The 22596-nt window shown below is 33.5% G+C and overlaps 1 protein-coding gene across 1 annotated transcript; it reads right to left on the bottom strand.

The window, feature by feature from the left end:
• Window positions 1-241: 241 nt before the first annotated feature.
• Window positions 242-20698, bottom strand: LOC102809149 (solute carrier family 2, facilitated glucose transporter member 12-like). The gene is made up of 14 exons (XM_085492948.1): window positions 20674-20698; window positions 18954-19124; window positions 18137-18253; window positions 17688-17794; window positions 17018-17101; window positions 14769-14981; window positions 13754-13840; window positions 12224-12310; window positions 11358-11468; window positions 10875-10991; window positions 9056-9395; window positions 6271-6393; window positions 5839-5971; window positions 242-1867 (listed from the first exon to the last, which is right to left on the bottom strand). The coding sequence occupies exons 1-14, from the start codon at window positions 20696-20698 to the stop codon at window positions 1717-1719; spliced, it is 1866 nt and encodes a 621-aa protein (XP_085349074.1). The 3' UTR covers window positions 242-1716.
• Window positions 20699-22596: the final 1898 nt, after the last annotated feature.

Below are 22596 nucleotides of genomic sequence, written 5' to 3'. Positions count from 1 at the left end.
TTTAGGTCAATATCCTTATATTGCCTTAGAGTACAATTTATTGCAAAATGAATAGATTATGTTTTTTTTTAATTTATGAGTAGGCTTCTACCTTAACATCCAAATGTCAGTGATTTGTTTAATTATATTTTAATCTGATTTTGATATATACCTATAATATCTCTCTATTTTATTAAAATTGACATGCAAATTATGTCCAGTATTTTTATCCAGTTTGATTATAAAAATTGGACGTATCCGGTTACCTTGAATATTAAGATTTATTAATTTGAAACACAAAAGTCACATTGTTGTCACCTTTCATAAAATAATTTTTACTAAAATGTCTATCATTATAGCTAATGAAAAATTAGGTCCATTTGTCTCACAAAAATATGCATAAATTTTGCATCATTATTGAATTCAAAGAAACTGATCAGAGGATTTAACAACTACAGCTGTATATAATGAAAGACTCCAATATGGTACAACTTACATTACAATTGAATGTGTAAAATACTTTTGTTATTCAAGTTGGAATAAGCATAGACCCTCTAAAACAAGGATAGGAAACTGTGTTATTTCCTCTGATCTATGTACTGTAAAGGGTTAATTATTCACTGGGTTTTAATTTTGCTTATTTCGCTGACTGGAAAATGCGCTAAATTAAAACCCAGTGAATATGTAAAATTTAGCATAGAACACATTATCTAAATGATAAAACCCTTAATTTAAAACCGACTGAATATGCCTGGAATGGTAAATCAGCAAAATTTAAACCCAGTGAAAATTAGTCAGTATGATATAATCATTTTAATCCTGTTTAACGGTTAACGTATTAGCAATAATCTCAACAAAGTCTCTCAAGTTACGTGAAGAGGTTATGCAAAACAGTGTGAGATTATGTAAATTAGGGAGTTTATATAATGAGGGACGCTCACTGAGTCCTACCTAAGCTGCACTACCCAGAAAAATCAGCGAACATAAACAATAGACGATGTTGAAAACACTGTACATACACAATACACATGTGAAAATACTTTCCCTGTGATTTACGTGAGAATACGGTTACAGGTATCAGAATTGAAACACTTCTCTTATTAATAAGTTTTTTTTTTGTTTATAGAGAGATCTCTGATCACTACCTAAGTAATCATGCATTAGTTATCAGCCTTTGAAACGATAACAAGCAGCCCCTCGACTGAGATAGCTCCGCTGTTAGCAATGCACATTTCAATTAAAGAACTGAAGATATCATTAGAAAAAGAACAATATGTATACACCCTAGTAATCAGACTTGCTGTTTTCAACAAGAAGTCGAAAATATAATTTTTTACCAAAAATTACAAAATTGATCATCAAAATTAGAGAATTGAAGATATCACACAATGAACAAATCTCAGACAGGTTCACACGTACCTTAGTACCCATATATATAATATCAAAGCAATTGGACTTGCAGTTTTTAACAAGAAGTCAAAAATATAAATTTTTAGCAAAAATATTCATCAAAATTAGAGAATTGAAGATATCACGAAATGAACAAATCTAAGAGAGGTCTGCCCAAGGGACAAATACATCAAGTAGTTTTCAACAAGAAGTCGAAAAAGTAAAAAGTACGACAGCGAACGCCGGATGACAACGGACAAACACTTATATGATAAGCTTCGACAGCGGAGCTAAAAATGTTAAAAATATTTGAATATATATTCTTTAATAAAAATATAAATTTTAACTTTAAATCAAACTACTTGGTATTGACTCCAATGATGCCATGTTACTTGTTCTGTCAACTTCACTGTAGTTACTATGTGAGATGTGTAACTGACGACTGTCATGGCAACACGGAAGAAGGTGACATCGATGAGCGCTCTGGTTATAGAGTGAACTGGAAGAAAACAACAAAAATAATTGTCAGAACAAAAATTATATTTCTTGAATTTGTAGAGTCGGAGGTATTAGAATACAACATGACACTGAAGGTACTGTGATGTATGGCTACCGGTGTATTTGTTTGCTGGCTTTTAATTTCATTATTTTCGTTGATAAGTAAAATCCTCAAAATTAAATTATGTGAACATGTACAGTAAATCTGTATTAGAAGCCGCATCTCTAATAGAAGTCACACCCATTGTTTTTGAACAATTGAGACCAAAAAATCATTTTTCATATGTGTAGATGCTCTAATAGAACTAATAGAAGCCACATCCCCTCTTGCATTGTACCATTTTAATAGAAGCCACGGTTTCTAATACAGATTTTACAGTAGAATAACAATATAACTCATTGTTTATCTGCCAAGTCCGTGAACTTAAAACCCAGTGAAAATTACTCAAAACATTAAAATAGTGAAATTAAATGCCAGTGAAAATAAATGGTTCTATAGTAGTTTCACAATAAGACATTATGATAGTATCTGCCAGGTGGTTGTATCAATATCGACAAAATCAGATGGTTCGAATAATCTTTAAAAGCCCATATATATTTGTGGTTATATGCTACCAATTGTCTGTGTTGTGTACACTAAAGGTGGTATTTCCTAAAAGTGTATCGATATGCTTCAAAATAAATCTGACAAATAGCATGAGGGTTAAAACCTAAAAAAGAATTGACCAGTGTTAGACAGTGTACGGTTTGATTCATGTACAATTGATGTATGATCCATACTCAAAAAGGTCAACGTCCTGACACTTTGTAGAGGTACAAATGTACTATCATTGAGAATTTCTTAATTATTTACCCCTAATAATCCAAGTTATCAGTGAAGTTCAAAAAGTTTCATAGCAAAAATTTACATTTAATATTGGAAATTTTTGCTGTACGTATGACTTTTAAGGTTCAAAAAGTACCAAGATCTGTGACCTTTATGGGTCTGATTTACCAAGATGTGTGACCTTTAAGGGTCAAAGTACCAGGATGAGTGACCTTTAGGGGTCAGAAAATACCAGGATGTGTGACCTATAGGGGTCAGAAAGTACCAGGATGTGCGACCTCTAGAGGTCAGAAAGTACCAGGATGTGTGACCTTTAGGGGTCAAGCACAAGACATATTCAAATCAAGATGCAGCTCAGACAATGCAAAGCCTAGTTCAACAACAAAATACTAGTAACAGTAGTTATCCTTTATCTTAATCAAGTTGCAGTTCTATAAAACCCAATGTACCAATTATTATATATCATGTTTTTATAGTACATAAGCCCACACCAACTATCCCTTTCCTTGAGCTGGAAATGAACCACCTACAGTAAAGTGCATGCATTACTTAACATTCAGCTGGCTCAACCTTTTCACCACCAGACTTTCTCACCAGATTTGTCTGCACTTTTTTCTTATGATTCTTCAATATTTCTAGAAATGAACCCTAATTTTGGAGCCAACAGACACAATTTGAGTCAATTTTCAGTTTTTACTCAGAAAATTTGGCTATTTTTGTCCTAATTTTCTAAAGTAAAGTGCAGACTATAATCAAGACTATTTTTGAATTTGTGGTAAAAAGAGAGAACTGCTGATGAAAAATTTGTCTGCACTTTTTTCTTATGATTTTTCAATATTTCTAGAAATGAACACTAATTTTGGAGCCAACAGACACAATTTGAGTCAATTTTCAGTTTTTACTCAAAAAATTTGGAAAGTGCAGACTATAATCAAAACTATTTTTGAATTTGTGGTAAAAAGAGAGAACTGCTGATGAAAAGCTTAAATCTAGCTTAGCTTGCTTTTATCATATATCTGAATTGTACAGAGTAAGCTGCATAAACATGTCTGTTGTATTTAATAGTGAATACTACGAAGAATATTTTGAAATTACTGATGATAATAAAATTTATTGCAGAGTTTATGAAAAGTCAAAGTCAGCTCACAGCCAGCTTAATAAGTTAAGTTACATCCAGACTGTACTATACCTCGCCATAAGATGACACACTACCATTTGAGCTGTTTTTAACAGAATGCAACACATTGGAGAGTGTCTCTTATGTTTTACAATTTTCTGTTTAAAAAAACAGCTCCATTCATTAATAGTTTGTCACTTTACTTTCCCAAAACTGTAAAATACATTATTTTCACTTGGAATTTATTGTCGCTGAAGGAATGATTCAGTGAAAATAAAATCCACCAAATATACCTTTTTTGCCTATATTTTAAATTTAACTCATCAAAAATCAGTGAAAATAAACTTCATACAAAACACACATAAAGTCTTTTCAGCGAAAATTAATTCAAGCTAAAATAAAGTATTTTTACAGTACCTGTACATTAAAACTATTTTATAATTATGAATTTTAGTATACCCCATCACTAATGGAACACAAACACATGCTTTATAAAAAGGCAATAGAGAATCTATAATCAGGCTATTATTGTTAAAGCAGGATGGTAGTGAATGACAACTGCCAGATTTGTTTCCATGGAAACCATTGAATCAACTAAGCCTACATAGAAAAATAACATTTGAATAGTGCTTACTGTTTTTTTTGCAATCTAAACAAAATAGTTGTGACAAAATCCTGACTAGGTCAGGTTTACGATTTGCTTTATTTTCACAATAGAGTGAAAAGTTCATGAGCCAAAAAAAAATTGTGATATTTTTCAGCCATTTTTTACAAGAAATATTTATGACAGTACGGCAGTGATTATCGTGAAATTTTGTCTACATGAGTGCAGTCATGTAAAATTTATAATGCTGAAAATTAAGCAGTACCGGTACCATGCTTTAAAAAGGCAGCCATTTTGGGCTAGCAAATTATGAATTTTTAAAAAGTGCTACCATATTCACTCTATTAATAGCGCATGCGCTTATGTAAGTTTCTATTTCTATGGTCAAAATTAGTCATATTTAATGATTCACTATACAAATGTGATTTTGATTCTCTATGGACTTCTATTTGAGATGTGCTTTTAATAGAACAAATATGGTATTTTAAAATGAAGCTGGTCCTTAGGTTGTTGGTTCCCGATAAAAATATCACAATTATAGAAACTTGTAGGCATCTGTTACTTTCACTACCAACCCTGTTGAGTACAAACATGTCCAACCATGCATTAAACGATAAAACTTGCAGTACTAACGATGTCACAAGGAATTGTATCCAAATTTGTGAGTTCCACAGGGACACACACACCTAAAATTGCTATGGCAACAGAAATAAATAAACAAAAACAGTTGAAATGAAACTAAAACAAATACACAAAGTACAAGTTTAGAAGAAATTGTATTTTATATTTTGAAACCATGAATTTTTATCTTGAATGTTTAATATTATGAATATTATATGCATTCATGATGATATGTATTCCGCATACAAACGCTGGATGCACCGGTTACTAAGATTTTATGCAGTTTTAAAGTCCCATATTTAACACGTGACCTGGAAACTTTGCTGCACTGTTAATTTTAACTAACGTATATTTTTTTTACTAAATATTCATGTAGTGTGTTTTCTTTTGATTACCCTACAAAACTTTTAAATTCATTTATGATTTATCAAAATAAAGAGGTTTACATTATTATTATACATTTTGAGGAAAACACAATTTATTTGATTATAATTATTACACTATAAATGCTGATCTAATTTCAAACTGAGGAACTTTTATTATTTCTCATTCAATTTATAAATTTGAAAATGACCTGGTGGCATTTAATACCTTATTAACTGGACAGGTTCTGAAATGATCAATGACATTACAAATACATCAGTATGGTCATGTACTAATGCATTAATGCAAACCTTAGCAACATTTTCCCCCTGCTTCAGCAAGCCACCACCCCCAAGGCATTACACATGGTATAACCCATCTATAGAAAACAGGGTTGTCTCATTATGAAAGAGGTGAGAAGATTGTTATAATTAATTTTACCTCCTATTAATATCTGCTGACACTTGTTCCAGTGATCTATTTTTAGTTTCTGGTACAAATAAATATACAAACACAATGGACGCTGCACAGATAAAACCATACAATATAAAAGTCCATGATATACCTAACCCATCTGAAAGAGAAAAAGTTAAACAAAATTGAAAATTCTGAGGTGGTCCTTGTGTATAAGCCCACCCCCTACTTTCCCTAATTTTACATTTTGAGGCCCCTGGGCTTATGACTGGGGAAGTATGGTATATGACAGTTAGGTACAAAAACATGTTGTATGATCTTCAATGTATATTTCATTAAAATATTCGTACAGTGTGTTTTCTTTATGTCTGTATGTGTGTTAATTTGCTTTGTAATTTCTTACATGCATTTTCGCAATATCAACAAGTCCGAAACAAAGTAAGTACTGATGATACTTACTAACAAGATTAAGAAATGTCAAAGAAATCACCAAGTTGGTACCCCAATTAACAACTGTTGCAAATGACGTCGCCCGTCCTCTTATTCCAGATGGAAAAATTTCACTCAACAAAATCCAGGTAACTGAAAATGAAAACGAGAAAGTTAACAATGACGTCAACGACAACAGATGGGAAGGCAAACGAGTATCACATGATAATACCAGCTGGAAGTTAGTTAGCTTGAAAAAAATATTGGCGACTGAACAATTTTTTGTTGATTTTTAAATATATTTCTGTAATGTGTAAAAATGATAAATTAGAGACAACAATGACAGATGGAAAGACAGACAACTACATGTCACCTGTGCGTCAGATTGCCATAGCGTGTCATTGTCTACAAACAAGCGTCTACCCATGAGCCTTTGAGCTTTTAGCTTGTGTTGTTATCATCGCTTGGGACTCAATTCCCGCGCGTGCGCAGGTGACGAGTGTCCCGCTATATACTAGTAAGACATTTGTGCTATTGTTGTATATAATCTCAAAATATACATGTACAACTGTACAGTGTACATATGCCAAAAACAAGTCATTGTCAATGACACGTCCCCGTTCCGTTCATATTTGAGTGACATATACATTCAAAGCAGATCATGACCGAAATGCACCTGCATATGTACAACACATTGTGCTAAATCTGAACAAAATCCATCCATGCATGACTGAGATCCGGTTCTGGAATTGTGAAAATACGTGATTTTGATGCATTTTCGGCCTTAAAATGGCCATCATTCCGCTATTGTTAAGCAGATCATGAAACAAATGCACATATCTATTTGTGACATGATGTACCATGTGTGTGTGAAGTTTGAACTTGATCAATCCAGACATGTCTTGGATACGGATCCAGAACTGAATTCTTTAACAAAATGGCCGCCAGTCGGCCATTTCGAACTTGATCCGAAAAAAAAAGACGTGCATCAAGGTCCTATTATGTTTAATGTATGTACCAAATTTGAACAAAATCCATCCATGCATAACTGAGATACGGGTCCAGAATGGTGAAAATGTGCGATTTCAATGCATTTTTGGCCTTAAAGCGGCCCCCATTTGGCTATCGTTAATGAGATCATGAAACAAATGCACATACATATTTGTGACATGATGTACCTTGTGTGTGTGAAGTTTGAACTTGATCAATCCAGACATGTCTCGGATACGGATCCAGAACTGAATTCTTTAAAACAAAATGGCCGCCAGTCGGCTATTTCGAACTTGATCCAAAAAAAAAAATGACGTGCATCAAGGTCCTATTATGTTTAATGTATGTACCAAATTTGAATGAAATCCGTCCATGCATAACTGAGATCTGGGTTCGGAATGGTGAAAATGTGCGATTTCAATGCATTTTCGGCCTTAAAGCGGCCCCCATTTGGCTATCGTTAATGAGATCATGAAACAAATGCACATACATATTTGTGACATGATGTACCTTGTGTGTGTGAAGTTTGAACTTGATCAATCCAGACATGTCTCGGATACGGATCCAGAACTGAATTCTTTAAAACAAAATGGACGCCAGTCGGCTATTTCGAACTTGATCCGAAAAAAAAAATGACGTGCATCAAGATCCTATTATGTTTAATGTATGTACCAAATTTGAATGAAATCCGTCCATGCATAACTGAGATCCGGGTCTGGAATGGTGATAATGTGCGATTTCAATGCATTTTCGGCCTTAAAGTGGCCGCCATTTGGCTATCGTTAATGAGATCATGAAACAAATGCACATACATATTTGTGACATGATGTACCTTGTGTGTGTGAAGTTTGAACTCGATCAATCCAAGCATGTCTCAGATACGAATCCAGAACTGAATTCTTTAAAACAAAATGGACGCCAGTCGGCCATTTCGAACCCGATCCAAAAAAAAAATGACGTGCATCAAGGTCCTATTATGTTTGATATATGTACCAAATTTGAACAAAATCCGTCCATGCATAACTGAGATCCGGGTCCGGAATGGTGAAAATGTGCGATTTTGATGCATTTTCGGCCTTAAAATGGCCGCTATTTGGCTATCGTTAATCGGATCATGAAAAAAATGCATGTGCATATGTCCCATATAATGTGTGATGTATGAGTGAAGTTTGAACTTAATCGGTCCATGCATGTTCGAGATACAGGTGATCACGGATGCACGGACGCACACAGGGCAAAACATAAGTCCCCGTTTTCGGACTGCGTCCGAACGGGGACTAATAAACACTATCGGTAACTAAATTTAAATTTAAGAAGATTTGAGCTGAATTTACGACTATATGTCATTTTTATCATACCTTTATTTTTATGGATTCATGCCAGTAGAATACAACAAATTAAATACATAAATTGGGGTCATCGAGCAATTTTTTTTTAAACAAAATCCAAAAATGTCATTAAAAATGGTCAGAATTTGTATTTTTACCCAGGTTTCTATGGTGAAATTAATTCTTTATATTACGGTAAAATGACTAATTTTCACTGGGTTTAAATTTTGCTGATTTACCATTTCAGGCATATTCAGTGGGTTTTATCATTTAGATAATGTGATCTATGCTAAATTTTACATATTCACTGGGTAATAATTTAGCACATTTTCCAGTCAGTGAAATAAGCAAAATTAAAAAACCCAGTGAATAATTAATCCTTTTACAGTACCTACAATCTGAAGTTGTACCCATAATGCTTTGCATTCATGTGTTGTACATGTAATATGTAGTGCGAAATCTGAATTTGGCTTGAACTACCCTAAAGTTATTCTTACCTGGGCCGAATCCAATGGAGTAGGCAGCCACGTACAGCATCAGAGATATTAAAGCAACGTACTTTGCAGCTTGCGAGCCTGAATTGTTATCATCAGTGCTGTTAGCGCTGATATTAAAAATGTTCTCTCTTTTAAAAATATGTTTGTTTTGTAAATGTGTAAATTCTCTTGAGTCACCCAGGAGATGACGTAAAGTTCTTTTTTTCTGCACTGATGTGTCTGACGCTGAAACGTTGTCGTCTGATAGAGGTGTCAAATATGGAGTGCTGTCCGTTGTCGTCAGGTTATCATACACTTTGTAGTCACGACAAGGATTTTCTGAAGCTGGTGATGGTAGAATCTGAATGAAACATACATTGGTTACCAGGGTCTCACAAGTTAAACCACAGTTTCAATAAGTGACCATTTTCTGTTCAACTGCGAGATCTCACGAGTTGCATGAAAGACGTGCGTCGAACAACTGCCACAAAAATCAAACGATTTGATTTTGAACTTGAATTTCTTTATTTCGTAGCTCACATCGACTGGCCAATCTTCGACAGAGGAATATTGCTTTCAAATACCCTCACTTCATCGAAATTGCCTATCATCAAATGTGTACAGCACATTATTAAGCATGGAAATGCCCCAAAAATATTTTTGTGTTTGTCGAATCCCACGCGATGTTTGACGTCACTCAGACGCCATGACATTTGTTTGTACTGTTTTTACGTTCGATTTCACATATAACGCGTGATTCTCGCAGTGAACCAGAAATGGTCAATTTAGTTGAATCTGTGGAAAACATAGATCTGAGCTCTGTATTTAAGTGGTTGAGCAATCTAAATCATTCACTCACGATAAAAATACGTTGAATTTTATGAATATTTCACAGCAAATCAAATAAAGAGGATTTTTTTGTATAGTACCATGGAAACCATGAAAAGTATGTTATTTTTTTTTTGTACATCTGTAGTTGTACATCTTTTTTCTTATATTCTTCAATATTTTCGGAAATTAACATAATTTTGGAGCCAACAGACAAAATTTGAATAAATTTTCTTTTTTTACTCAGAAAAATTTTATCTGTTTTTGTCCCAGTCTTCTGAAGAAAGTGAAAGCGGTAAAATTCCATCAATAAAAAACAAAAAAGATGGAGCTTTGAATAACAAAAAAAAAATTCTGCAATTGTAGGAATATAGTTTGTACAATGTGATTGATTGTTTTGCGATTAGAAAAATATTAATTTATTTATTTTGCAATTAAGTGACTTATTTATTCAATTGAATTATAATTATTCACCATATCAGGATAGAGCATAAAAATCACATATACATATACATGATTACCTTTTGATATTTGTTTCATTGACAGACTGATTGTTTGCTTGATTTTGCAGTTTAGTGATTAGTTTATTTTGTAGAAAATGATTTATTAAATTTAGTGATTTGTTTATTGTGCGACAAAATAATGTTTATATTCACTCAGCAATTTCAATGACTTATTTATTTTATTTTGATATTTAGTAATTGAACTATAATGTTGCGCCACTTCACGATAAAATATATGTATATGATAAATTTATGATAATCCGCACGTCATTACAGTATTATTTCTTATTCCGGGTCTAGGACTCGACTAGCTCAAATGAGCTATTTCCATGACCCACACCAGAATCCTTTGCAGTGGTAAAAAGGAAAAATTAATTGTGTTATGTATATTTTCTTTTTCTGGTGTAAATAAATAAATACAAATACAAATACAAATACAAACAAATTATGCAAATATGCATTGTATATTTACAATATAATTTTAATAAAATAAATATCCAAGTATATACCTGTGTAATAATTCCCAATGTCATAATCACAACCATCATACAGAATGCCCCAAAAAGAAGAAAACGTCTTCTTCCAACTTTATCCACACTCAACAAACATACAATAGTAGACAGCGCCTTTAATTAAAACACATTAACATATTAATTAATCTTTTCACCACCAGAGTATTCTCACACAAATTTTTCAGCACTTTTTTCTTATATTCTTCAATAATTCTGAAAAAATTAACCCTAATTTTGGAGCCAACAGACAAAATTGTGTCCATTTTCAGTAATTTTTTGCTGACAAGTAAAATCTACAAAATTAGGTCCATGTAAAATGTAAAATAACAACACTAGGCAGAACTTTCTGTTTCTCTGCCAAGTTCATGAATTCAAAATCCTGTGAAATTGCTCAAAACATTAAAAATATAGCATTTATATTTAATAGATATCATAATATTAATAATTAACATAATCTACAGAATGGTCACATGACCATACCTTGACACCTCCGAGTCCGATGGTGGCTAAGGTAGCAACTGAATCAGTTTTAAAACCAACCAATTGAAAAACAGTTGGTGCATAGTATAAAACATTTGTCTGTCCAGTCACCTGTAATAATAGAAACATGTAGTAAATGTTAATGATATGATTCTTTTGTTTTTAACTACTGTATTTGTTCTATTAGTAGTGTATGTGTTAATGTAAATGAGGCTGTGGTCAAAATAAGTCATGTTTTATTGACGGGAGTAAACAGTAATTGTATTTATTGGTTTACATGTACATTAGTGTATGTACCAAGATCATTACATGATTAAAACTGGTTACCGTATTCAACCACGTTAGCGCTCATGGTCCTTAACTCAGAAAATCATGTCTTTGAGGTAAAATAAAATTATGAAATTAGTTTGGCAGTTCAAAATACTTTTACGAGGATGAGCTGTTTGGATAAATGCGCTCATTTACGAGCGTTATGACAAGAACCAGACACGCCATCGACTATGTACTGACATTTCATACTGTGTCAGTACATACTTTTCGTTTGCCATTTATAATATATAGAAATTTATACGTCTAAATGAAATAAATTGAAAGGCAATCACATCGCGATCTTCTATTTATATATGCAATGTGTCCGAGTCCCGTTGAGGTTGGCGTAATGATTTCCAGGCACGTATATTATTCCAGTCAACAACTTAGATTGCAATTTTGATGTTTGGATATTCAGAACAAATTCAAATTAGAAGCATATGAATCATTGAGGAAACATGAAAGCATAGTTGTACTGAATCTAAGTACTTTTTCATTACCCTGTACATATTGTTATATATTCTGAAATATCGACTATTCAATGCCTGAAATCTTACCTGTTGGAAAAAAACCAAGCCAACACCAATGAAGAGCCTTCCTCTCATGTTATCAACACTTCGAAATAAATCACAGACTGAATAATCCTGAAAAAACATGAAAAGCTTCAAAACAGATTTCTTCTAAAAGTGAATTATGATAGAGCTTATACGTTGAACATACTTGGATAGGTATAGTAAAGTGGCCCCCCTAGTTGACTTCATATGATCACTCAAAGTTGATTTGTGATCTGACATGGTATTAAAATGTAAAGACAAGGGATTCTTTAGAAGTGAATACCCAACGAAACCAAGCACCCCCAATTTATTATCGATATTTGAATAATTTAGATCGGATTTTGCTGTTTTGTTTTGTTGGTAGTACTGTGAAACATGTCTTTTTCGCAAGCATTTCTTTTTAGCAAATTTAGTGAGAGAACTAATTCGCTATAAATTTAAGATGTCGCTAATGACTTCATTATAAATTCAAAATGGCAGCCAAACAACGTCTTTTTCTTTGTAAACAACACAGAAAACATAATAATCTGGAGCGCTTCCCTATTAAACTTGGCAATTTTTCTTTGTTTTTATGGAGGTGATAACTGCGCATTTGTTTTGGCAGGCGACAGACAAGTATTGTGAAAACAGGAAATCAACAAAAACAAGAGAGATTTGCTAAATCAACATTTCGCTATGGCTACTACGTCATTTTACCACAATTCGCTAAAATAGTACGTCGCTTTTTCAACATGGTTTACAGTATGTCATTTTATGACTTTAAGTTTATGTTGAAAACTTAAAATTATTTTTTTTTTAAAGGATTTATTTGTATACAATAAGTTGTAGGATTATTATATCAATTGTGTACATTTGTTTTATCAATAATGACCCTCAGCTTATCAGTATTATACCATAACTCCCTAGCGCTATGATAATTGAATTTAACCTACATATACATTATGAATACATTGCTTGGAACCATTAAACATGCACAGGTGTGATGAGAATTATCCTACCAATACACAAAGTAAGCAAAGCAAAGTCTTACCTTTTAATTGCACATTGACATGATGATTTGTGTCAGTTTATCATCTTATGAGATTATTATTACGAGGATACCTCAAAGTATGCACAAAGACAGTACAGTGGGAGTATCGACCGACATGCAGCGGAGGTCGATGCGATGGAGTACTGTCTGAGTGCATACTTTGAGGTATTCTCGTAATAACCTTATTATTATACATCTTTTCCTTCTAAGGATACATCATGGGAATGCCGAAATCCAAAATGTTTAGAACAAAATCAGCGAACTTCTTTGCGTGGAATCCAGTCAAACTCTAGTGACAGCCATATTTGATTTTTTTTATTAGAGGACGCTTATGCGCATAATCATTCTATATTTGGGATTCGCGTTTTCTTAAGCAGAAAAGACTGTGTAAAATACCGCAAAATTATGGCACGCTGCAACTTGCGGCGTTACGGTGACAAATGTATAATAATACCTTTCAATTGCACATTGACAGTGTGATTTGTGTCAGTTCATCGTCTTACCTTTTCATTATGGATTGATGTTGTGATTTGCATCAGTTCTTCATCTACGTTGTCTGAGCCTCTGAGAACGACTAAGACATTGCGTGCCTGTAAAAATAAACATTCCATATAAATTACAATAATACCGAGTACTGTAATTTCCCTGAAAAAAGCAGGGTAGGAACTCAATAATATCATGATATAACAAAGAGATTACTTGTAATGTGCATTTGAAATGAAGACAGTTTATTAGTCAATAATCACATCCGCTGCTAAGCAGACAGACTTTTCTTGACACGATTTGGCTGAGTTGATGCAAATAAGCAACTCTTCACTGACTTGCAAATATTTCAATGAATTGTTGTGTTAAAGGGCAGTGGTCATCGCGCAGCGTGTGTTCGAATTTCATGTAAATAAACAATGTATTTTACAAGCGCTGTATACTTCGCTATGAGTCCCATATCAAACATGACACGGCACAACGACCATGTACCATCGTCCTTTAATTTTCAAGATTTGTATTTTGAAATTCTAAATGTGTGAGTTTTTATTATTCATAGAGGTACTTTCAGGTGTCCGACTTCTATTTTAAGTCAAGATTGTGGTCACTCAGGATCCAAGGAATATAGGCCTCCCAAGCAGGAATTTGATTCAACACTGCCTGATGACATGGTTTTACCCTATTCAGTTATGGAGGCCTTTTCGCAGGCACTGTGTTAACCTTTTCACGACGAGTTCCCTTTTTCCATCACAAATTCTCAAAATAGTCCAGTTCATATTCTGCACTTCTCTTAAAAAAATTTTTGAGTGAAAACTGAAAATTAACTACTGTAAAACCTGTATTAGAAACCGCGTCTTCTATTAAAATGGTACAATGCAGCAGAGGGGATGCGGCTTCTATTAGAGCATCTACACATATGAGAAGCAATGAATTCAAATTCTCAAATGTTTAAAAAGAATAGGTGCTACTTCTATTAGGAATGCGGCTTCTAATACAGATTTTACGGTATATATGGCGAGTTGTCCATAAACTTACTTCAGTATCTCGTTTCCTAATAATAAGATATCTTGGACTTGGAGGCAGAATGTACATTCCAATACCCTGTACAATAGCGGGAATCATCGATAAACCGAACATGTATCGCCACCCATTGCGTACTGTGATGAATAGAAAGTTGACGAGATATGCCAGCAACAAACCGACAGTGATCCCGAGTTCGTTTAGTGATACTAATGAACCACGTCGTTTCTAGGTACAAATCACAAAGTATAATGAATTAACAATATTTCTTGCGTAGTATATGTTCGTATTCGAGGCGACTTGATATGTATTTAACATATCCTGTGTACAGCACACATGGGACCCACACTGACCTGACGTCAATTCTGTGTCCATTTTATCATGCCCAAGTACAGAAATGATACACGAATAATAAATTCTCCAGCAGCCAATAAGGCCAACATTCATGCCTGTGCATATCTAAAAATGGTTGTTAATTGCCACTATAACATAAAGTTGTTCATTTCACTAGAAACATGTTGTTTTTAGTGGGTTTATTTGGCTTAGGGTGAGCCCAGTGTGAGGTTTCTTTTCATGCAAACACGTCATAATATGTAAACATATTATGTGTTAAATTAAAATGGTAGACAGTTTTCCATGTGTGTGGCTCATAAATCATAAAAGTGACAGTATCTTTGGAAGAAACTACTGAATATAAAAATACCAACGAATCGCAAAAAGTTTGACTAAATAAACAAACAATATGGTGAACATTTGAGATGTTATTGAGAACTTTAGCAAGGATAATCTTGCAGTCTAAGTCTATAACTGTATAAGATATGTGTTCTAACTATAATAATAGTAGTATAAATGTTAATATACAGATTTGAAAAACAAAACAAAACAAAACAGAAGCAATGCTAAATTGTTTGTGTTTCTGCCAAAAATGACCACGCCCACTTTTGCGAAACCATGCAATAGACCATTTTCCGTACACTGCGAGAATCACGCGTTATGCGTGAAATCGAACGTAAAAACAGGACAAACAAAGGTCATAGCGTCGTAGTGGCGTCAAACATCGCGTGGGATTCGACAAACGCGAAAGTATTTTGGGGACATTTCCATGCTTAATAATGTGCTGTCCACATTTGATGATAGGCAATTTCGATTAAGTATGGGTATTCGGAAGCAATATTCCTCTGTCGAAGATCGGCCGGTCGATGTGAGCTACGAAATAAAGAAATTCGAGTTCAAAATCAAATCGTTTGATTTTTGCGGCAGATGTTCGACGCGCGTCTTTCATGCATCTCGCGAGATCTCGCAATTGTACGGAAAATCACCTATTGGAACTAAAAGTTTAATTACCAATTACCAGTTGGAATACTTGATTTTCGCTTGGAATTAATTTTAATAAAATAAAATTCAGCGGATATACCTTCTTTCCTGTATTTTACATTCAACTCGTCAAAAATCAGTGAAAATAAATTCCATACAGAACACATAAAAAGTCTATTCGGCGAAAATTAATTCCAGCTAAAATAAAGTAACCAAATTTTGAGTTACGGGCAATATACATATTTCTTATTGTTGAACGTCCACATTTAGTAACTCAAACTTTAAGTAACAGTTAACTGGACTTTGAGTCACGGGGCAACATACAACAGGCATGGTTTCTAAAATATGGGTATGGCCATTTTTGTAGCTCAATGTTTTTGTTACTCGATGTCCATAACCCGAATAATACAACATCTCCAATGAGGTCACTCACAGTTGATGTTCACTTTGCCTCGGTCAACAGCGCTCTATTCAGGTCAACAAATCTGTATATCAACCATCACCAGGGTCAACATTTGTATACAATGGACTGAACGTTGACTTTTATACCAAGATAATGTGTTAGAAGATACTGTAAAATACTTTATTTTCACTTGCAATTAATTTTCGTTGATTGAGTGAAAATAAAATCCAGAGAATATATTTTTTTTCTCTATATTTTACATTTAACTCATCAAAAATCAGTGAAAATAAATTCCATGCAAAACACCTAAAATGTCTTTTCAGCAAAAATAAAGTATTTTACAGTATTAAGAAAAATGTTCTTCTTGCATAGCAGGTATTTAAACCTATGTTATTTGCGTGAATGTAAAGGCATGTAATATTGATATGACAATGCAAAAGTGATATTATCTAAATCACGGTTGCAATAAATAACAAACTTTGCAGCACTTTGTGTGTATTGGCAATGAATCAATCATTCAACGAATCAATACACGTCATGTACTTACAGCGGGAGATATCTCCGATATGTAAATACACTCTCCAATCACAGATAGCGACACAGCAAATCCGATAATCAGTCGTCCAGCTACCTGCAACCAATCAAATTACTCCATGTTTATATAAACCGCTTTTGATTTTGCAATACAAACATATTTCGTGAGTCGGTGACAATTGATGGAATTTTGTAGCCGTCACAATTTCTGGGAAGTTCTACAACATTAAGTGTCATTGAATTTTGAAAAGTTTTGGTTTCACTGTAATGCCATATTAAAATCATCAAATTACGAGAAAATTCCTAGCAACGAAAAAACAAATATTACTGTAAAATCTGTATTAGAAGCCGCGGCTTCTATTAGAATAATACAATGCAACAGAGGGGATGCGGCTTCTATTAGAGCAACTACACTTATGAGAAATGATGAATTTTTGATTCTCAATTATTCATAAAGAAATGGTGCGACTTCTATTAGAGATGCGGCTTCTAATATAGATTTTACGGTAAACAGATTACAGTATATTTCATATTTTTTGTTGTCAAGGTATTTCTGGTCAATCAAGAGAAGTCTGTACGTTAAATATTTTCTTCTTGATATTTTGATTAGGGGGGGGGGGGGGTATATGACAGGTATTGAATCACAGTACACTAATTACTTTAAGCCTGGATAGATAACTTACCAGAGTGGTAAAGGTATTCGCCACTAACAGTATAATAGCTCCAATTACAAATATGACATCGTTGAATATAATAGCCCATCTACGACCAATTGCATCTATTATGAAACCTGAAAATATAAGATATTTGTGAGAATGGAATAAATAGAATAGAATAGAATAGAATAGAATAGAATAGAATAGAATAGAATAGAATAGAATAGAATAGAATAGAATAGAATAGAATAGAATGGAGCTGAGCAGAGCTGAGCAGAGCAGAGACCACAATAGAATAGAATAGAATAGAATAGAATAGAATAGAATAGAATAGAATAGAATAGAATAGAATAGAATAGAATAGAATAGAATAGAATAGAATAGAATAGAATAGAATAGAATAGAATAGAAGTCAATGCCATAAAATGTCTGGGTAATATCAGGAATCTCAGTACAAAAGCCATTGTATATCTCACCTCCCACAAGTGATCCTATCAGGGCGCCGAGTAACAAAGCACTCACAACCACTTCTTGTTGAAAACAGTCCAAATGAAAAACCTCTCTCAATTGAAGTAAAGCGCCTGATATTATACCTACAAAAAGAATGTTCAGGATAATGCAATGGAAATATACATTAAAAAGGTGCAAGCAAATCTACACAATCTGAAAAATACCACCTCAGAAAGCTTTTTGATAAAATATTAAAGCAAGATTATAAGTATAAAGATACAGCCAAAAAATGAACAAGTCTTAATGACACATACGCACCAAATTAGAAAGTAATCTGATTCCCAAAGAAAAAGGTAAAAGTTTTTGTTTTTTTTTATAATGTTTTTGTGCCAGGCGACAGTTCTGGACATTGAGTGTCACTCTTGTCTCTTCTTGTATATGCAAATTGCAAGTGCTAGTGCTGACACATAGTACATTTTTTCCACAAGTTATATTCATGGTTGGGACTACATGACAGGGCTGTGGGGCCATCTCTCTGTCAAATGGCAATTTTAATGTGCTATCCTATCATTCGTTAGAGAATGAATCTCGACCAGTGGAGTTGGCCTTCCCATTGAGTCTGTGGCACACTCACCCGGGGTAGGGGTCGACCCTTTGATGTTCAGCCTAAGGTAGGATTTGAACTTGGGTCTACCGGTCATGAGTCTGACTAAATTTGAAGTTTTGGCAGTAAAAAATACCTGTCATGAAAAGAACATATCTGAATGAGGAGGGACATACTGTCACATTTATTTTCTTGGTTTTACAGAATTATAATAATCAGAATTTATAATGCTGACATACCAATATCGTATCCAAAAAGAATACCACCAAAGGCAGCCATAACTGAAGCCAAAACCAGATACGCGGTAACCCTATTCTGTTGCTGATGCGACTGGACCAATTCCAGCGGTTCAAGTGATTTGTTATCCAAGTCATCTTCCATGTCCTCGTCGTTCTGTGACAATAACAATACTATAAAAAAAAAAAAGTACCTGTATTACGGTATGTAAATAATACAAAATTACCAGCAACATTTACATTACAATTATATACCTGCATTTCATAAATAATTTTTCTACGATTAAAAAAAAAACTAATTTTTACTATTACCCACAAAAATAATGTACAAATACAAAAAAGTACATTACACCGTTTTAATGTAGATTCTGAAATGCGACCCAAAAGCAAACATGACAGGCCTTGCCCTTAGAAAATGGCTGGTGAGTGAAAAATAGCTTTCCCAAAAGCACTGAGGTGAATTATACGGATAATTCTTATGTATGCAGAAATTATTTTGCATGTGTTTAACTAAAAAAACAAACTAATTTTGCATGTGTTTGATAAATGTTGTATGTGTTTACAAAAAAAATAATAATTTTGCATGTGTTTAATTTAAAGGAATAATTTTGCACGTGTTTAATTTAAATAAATGTTAATTTTGCATGTGTTTACATTGTGTAATTACAAAAATAATAATTTTGCATGAGTTTAATTAAAAAGAATAATAATTTTGCATGTTTAATTTAAAAAATAATAATTTTGCATGTTTAATTTAAAAAAATAATAATTTTGCATGTGTTTAATTAAAGAAATAATAATTTTGCATGTTTAAATTGAAAAAAATAATAATTTTGCATGTGTTTCATTAAAAAAAATAATAAATTTACACAAACGAATCACTCGTGGGCGATTGTTTGCTTTGAAGGTAAAGGTCTGACATGATGAGCTACAACAAAATGTTGCTTTTTAGCAATATCTTCTCAATTTTATGTTGTTGCAAAACTACAATACCAAAGCTACTGGTTGTTAACAACAACAATTTAACTCACAGTGCTTACAAGCAGAGTGTAAATGCTACAATTCTATTCATATGCAGAGTGTAAATGCTACATATATATATGTTCTTACAATTGTCTGAAATGCAGTCTACAATTTTATTGCAGAAAAAAATAAAACACCAAAAAATCATTGTTCAACAGAACAGCTTATAGCTTAAATAACTGATATCAGAGAAAATCTACAAAACGGGGCAAAAGTGGTATCATATTTGCTCCATTAACAGATGCACTTTCATAAATAACAGGAATGTGTATTGTCAAAATGAAGTCATATTTTTAACGACCCGGTTCATGCAACAATTGTTTTACATGAGATTGAGCAAATGTTTTGTTTTTTTTGTGCTGTTTGGCTTTGGATTTTGAAGAACTGACAAATCCCTATCAGCCCCCAACCCCTCAATGAGTAAATGTCATCCAATTCAGGTAAAAATTGACTTACTTCTTCATTCATTATTCACCAACAAAAGACTAACTAGATTCAGAAATATCATGGATTATATTATTATGACCAGTACATTTAGGAGGGTTATAAATAATTTCTAAAAATACAATTCAATTTAAATGAATTGGATGAGAATTTTTATATTTTCAGATTGAGTTCATGTCAGACCGAGGTTAATAGAATTGTCTTTTCTGTAATAGTATACTAGTATTGTTTTTTATGGTTATTTCATTTTCCTAACCAATGTGACTAAAATCTTCCAACATACTGTATCGCTTGGAGAAAAAAATCGATGCACATAATATTTTTTTGAAATATGAATACGAATGGTTTTTAATTTAATAATTGTCATAAATTTGCACATTTATTCACATTTTATATTATTTCTGAAATTGAATTTATCTTTCAATTGTTCTAAAATTCGCCCCCACCCAAAAAAAAAAAAAAAAACTGTAATACACAAATTTATAACAGCTTTACGTCATCAATTTCGGAGTGAGACGGAGGTCAAAGTTGAATTACCAGTGTCTAAGTTGACGTCATCTGTTGCCTGGCGTATTCCTGTGTAACCATTTCTAGTGGACAGGTCATCACTTGGACAAATACTGATGTTTTCGTCCATTGTATTCTACGGAAGCCAGCACTGCAATGAAATTATTTGCAAGGATACTCTGTCACTGGGCAGCCTTGTTTACACTGCAAAAATATATTCCGACCAAGACGACGATATTATATATCTGAAAATGAAGAAGACGAAAAAAAAACATTTCTTTAAATGCGATACTCGACACCCAGAACGACTGGTCACAGGCAGCGTTCTCACCGAGCTCACAGTCCGGTTTGTTTGACATCTATTTAAAAAAAAAACACGTACCGTAATTCTAACCAGCAAAGCACTGGATATTTCATCTTCAGAATCTCACGAAGTGTAAACTTATAAACACACTGCAACCAAAGGTTTTTTTATTTCTTCAATGAATTAAACCATAAATAAATCGAGTAAAATGCACACTGGAGTCGCATAACACACCTCACCGGAAGTTGAATAGCGCCACCAATTTCATTTATTAACTCGTTAACCAAAAAAGAAATGTCACATTATCTTTACGGTATTAATAAAGAATTCTATTCTATTCTATTCTATAGTGATTGTTTTGTTTACAAGTTTTAGTGGGGGGGGGGGGTAGTTGTTGTGTCCAGACGCCGACCTGCAACGTCAATGGGACAATGATGTTTATTTTAGTAGCTTCAAATAATTCGCCTTCTAGCGCGTATGTTCAAAAACAGCAGGTTTTTAACAAACGTAAATCAAATCTCTGCAATTTCTTATGTTCCATCATTTGCATGTAGCTAAGGTGAAAGTTGACTCCCCACCCATGACGCTCAGGTTCTAAGAATCACTTCAGGTTTCAAAAGGGTCGAGTGACTATGAATATCCAACAACTCGAACAAGACAAGATAACCCCAGTCTTCACATGATCTTATGTTCAAACTGCACATGGTGAGACTAGCGCGGCGGGTCACTTGATAGTAGATGGTCGAGTCACCAACCCAACGACGGGAACCAGCACATTCTGGTACATATCATGTAATTTCACTATTATTGAATAGTTTTGAGTGTCTGAGTTGTAAGCAGTACTTAGAACAGGAAACTAAAACCTGTAATCAAAGTATCCCGTGTTTGTAAAAACATTTACCAGTGTGAGTGTGTGGTTCTGGTATCTCACTCGCCCCGTGGGGTGGGGATGGGGCATCCCAATCGTCAGTACCGTGTGATAAACTACCAAGATGGCTGCCATCGAAACTACAGGGATGGCAGAACAGCAGCAAAATAGGTTTACTTTATTATGAATTTGCAACACTGTGAAATATTTTTCTCTAAGATTTACTAGGCGTGCATGATTTTTTTTTTCCTGTGCATTTTTTTCACCCCAGAGATTTTAATGAATAATCCACTTCTAATTAGATACATAGTATGGACTGGGATTGTTATTTACGTCCCTCAGGTATGGTTGAACCAGTAGCAAAAAATAAAATAAATTCTTACATATTATTGTCGGAATATTGCTTTTTTTTCTGTGCATTTGTTTCAAAATTTTTTACCCCAAGTTTTAAATCAATAATCCACTACAGTCGAAATCTATCAACTTTACACTACTCCTGC

Source organism: Saccoglossus kowalevskii, chromosome 18 (genome assembly GCF_978046115.1).
Source record: "Saccoglossus kowalevskii chromosome 18, keSacKowa6.1, whole genome shotgun sequence".
Classification (NCBI taxonomy): Eukaryota; Metazoa; Hemichordata; class Enteropneusta; family Harrimaniidae; genus Saccoglossus; species Saccoglossus kowalevskii.
The sequence above is the reverse complement of the archived record's forward strand: the minus strand, read 5'-3'. Positions and strand labels throughout refer to the sequence as shown.

Coding starts and splice junctions, on each gene's coding strand:
- LOC102809149 (XM_085492948.1), bottom strand. CDS start 20,698: ATGTTGGAAGATTTTAGTCACATTG. Junction 17,102..17,687: donor CGAATACCTTTACCACTCTG/GTAAGTTATCTA, acceptor GATTGGTTGCAG/GTAGCTGGACGACTGATTAT. Junction 14,982..17,017: donor TATCGGAGATATCTCCCGCT/GTAAGTACATGA, acceptor ATTTGTACCTAG/AAACGACGTGGTTCATTAGT.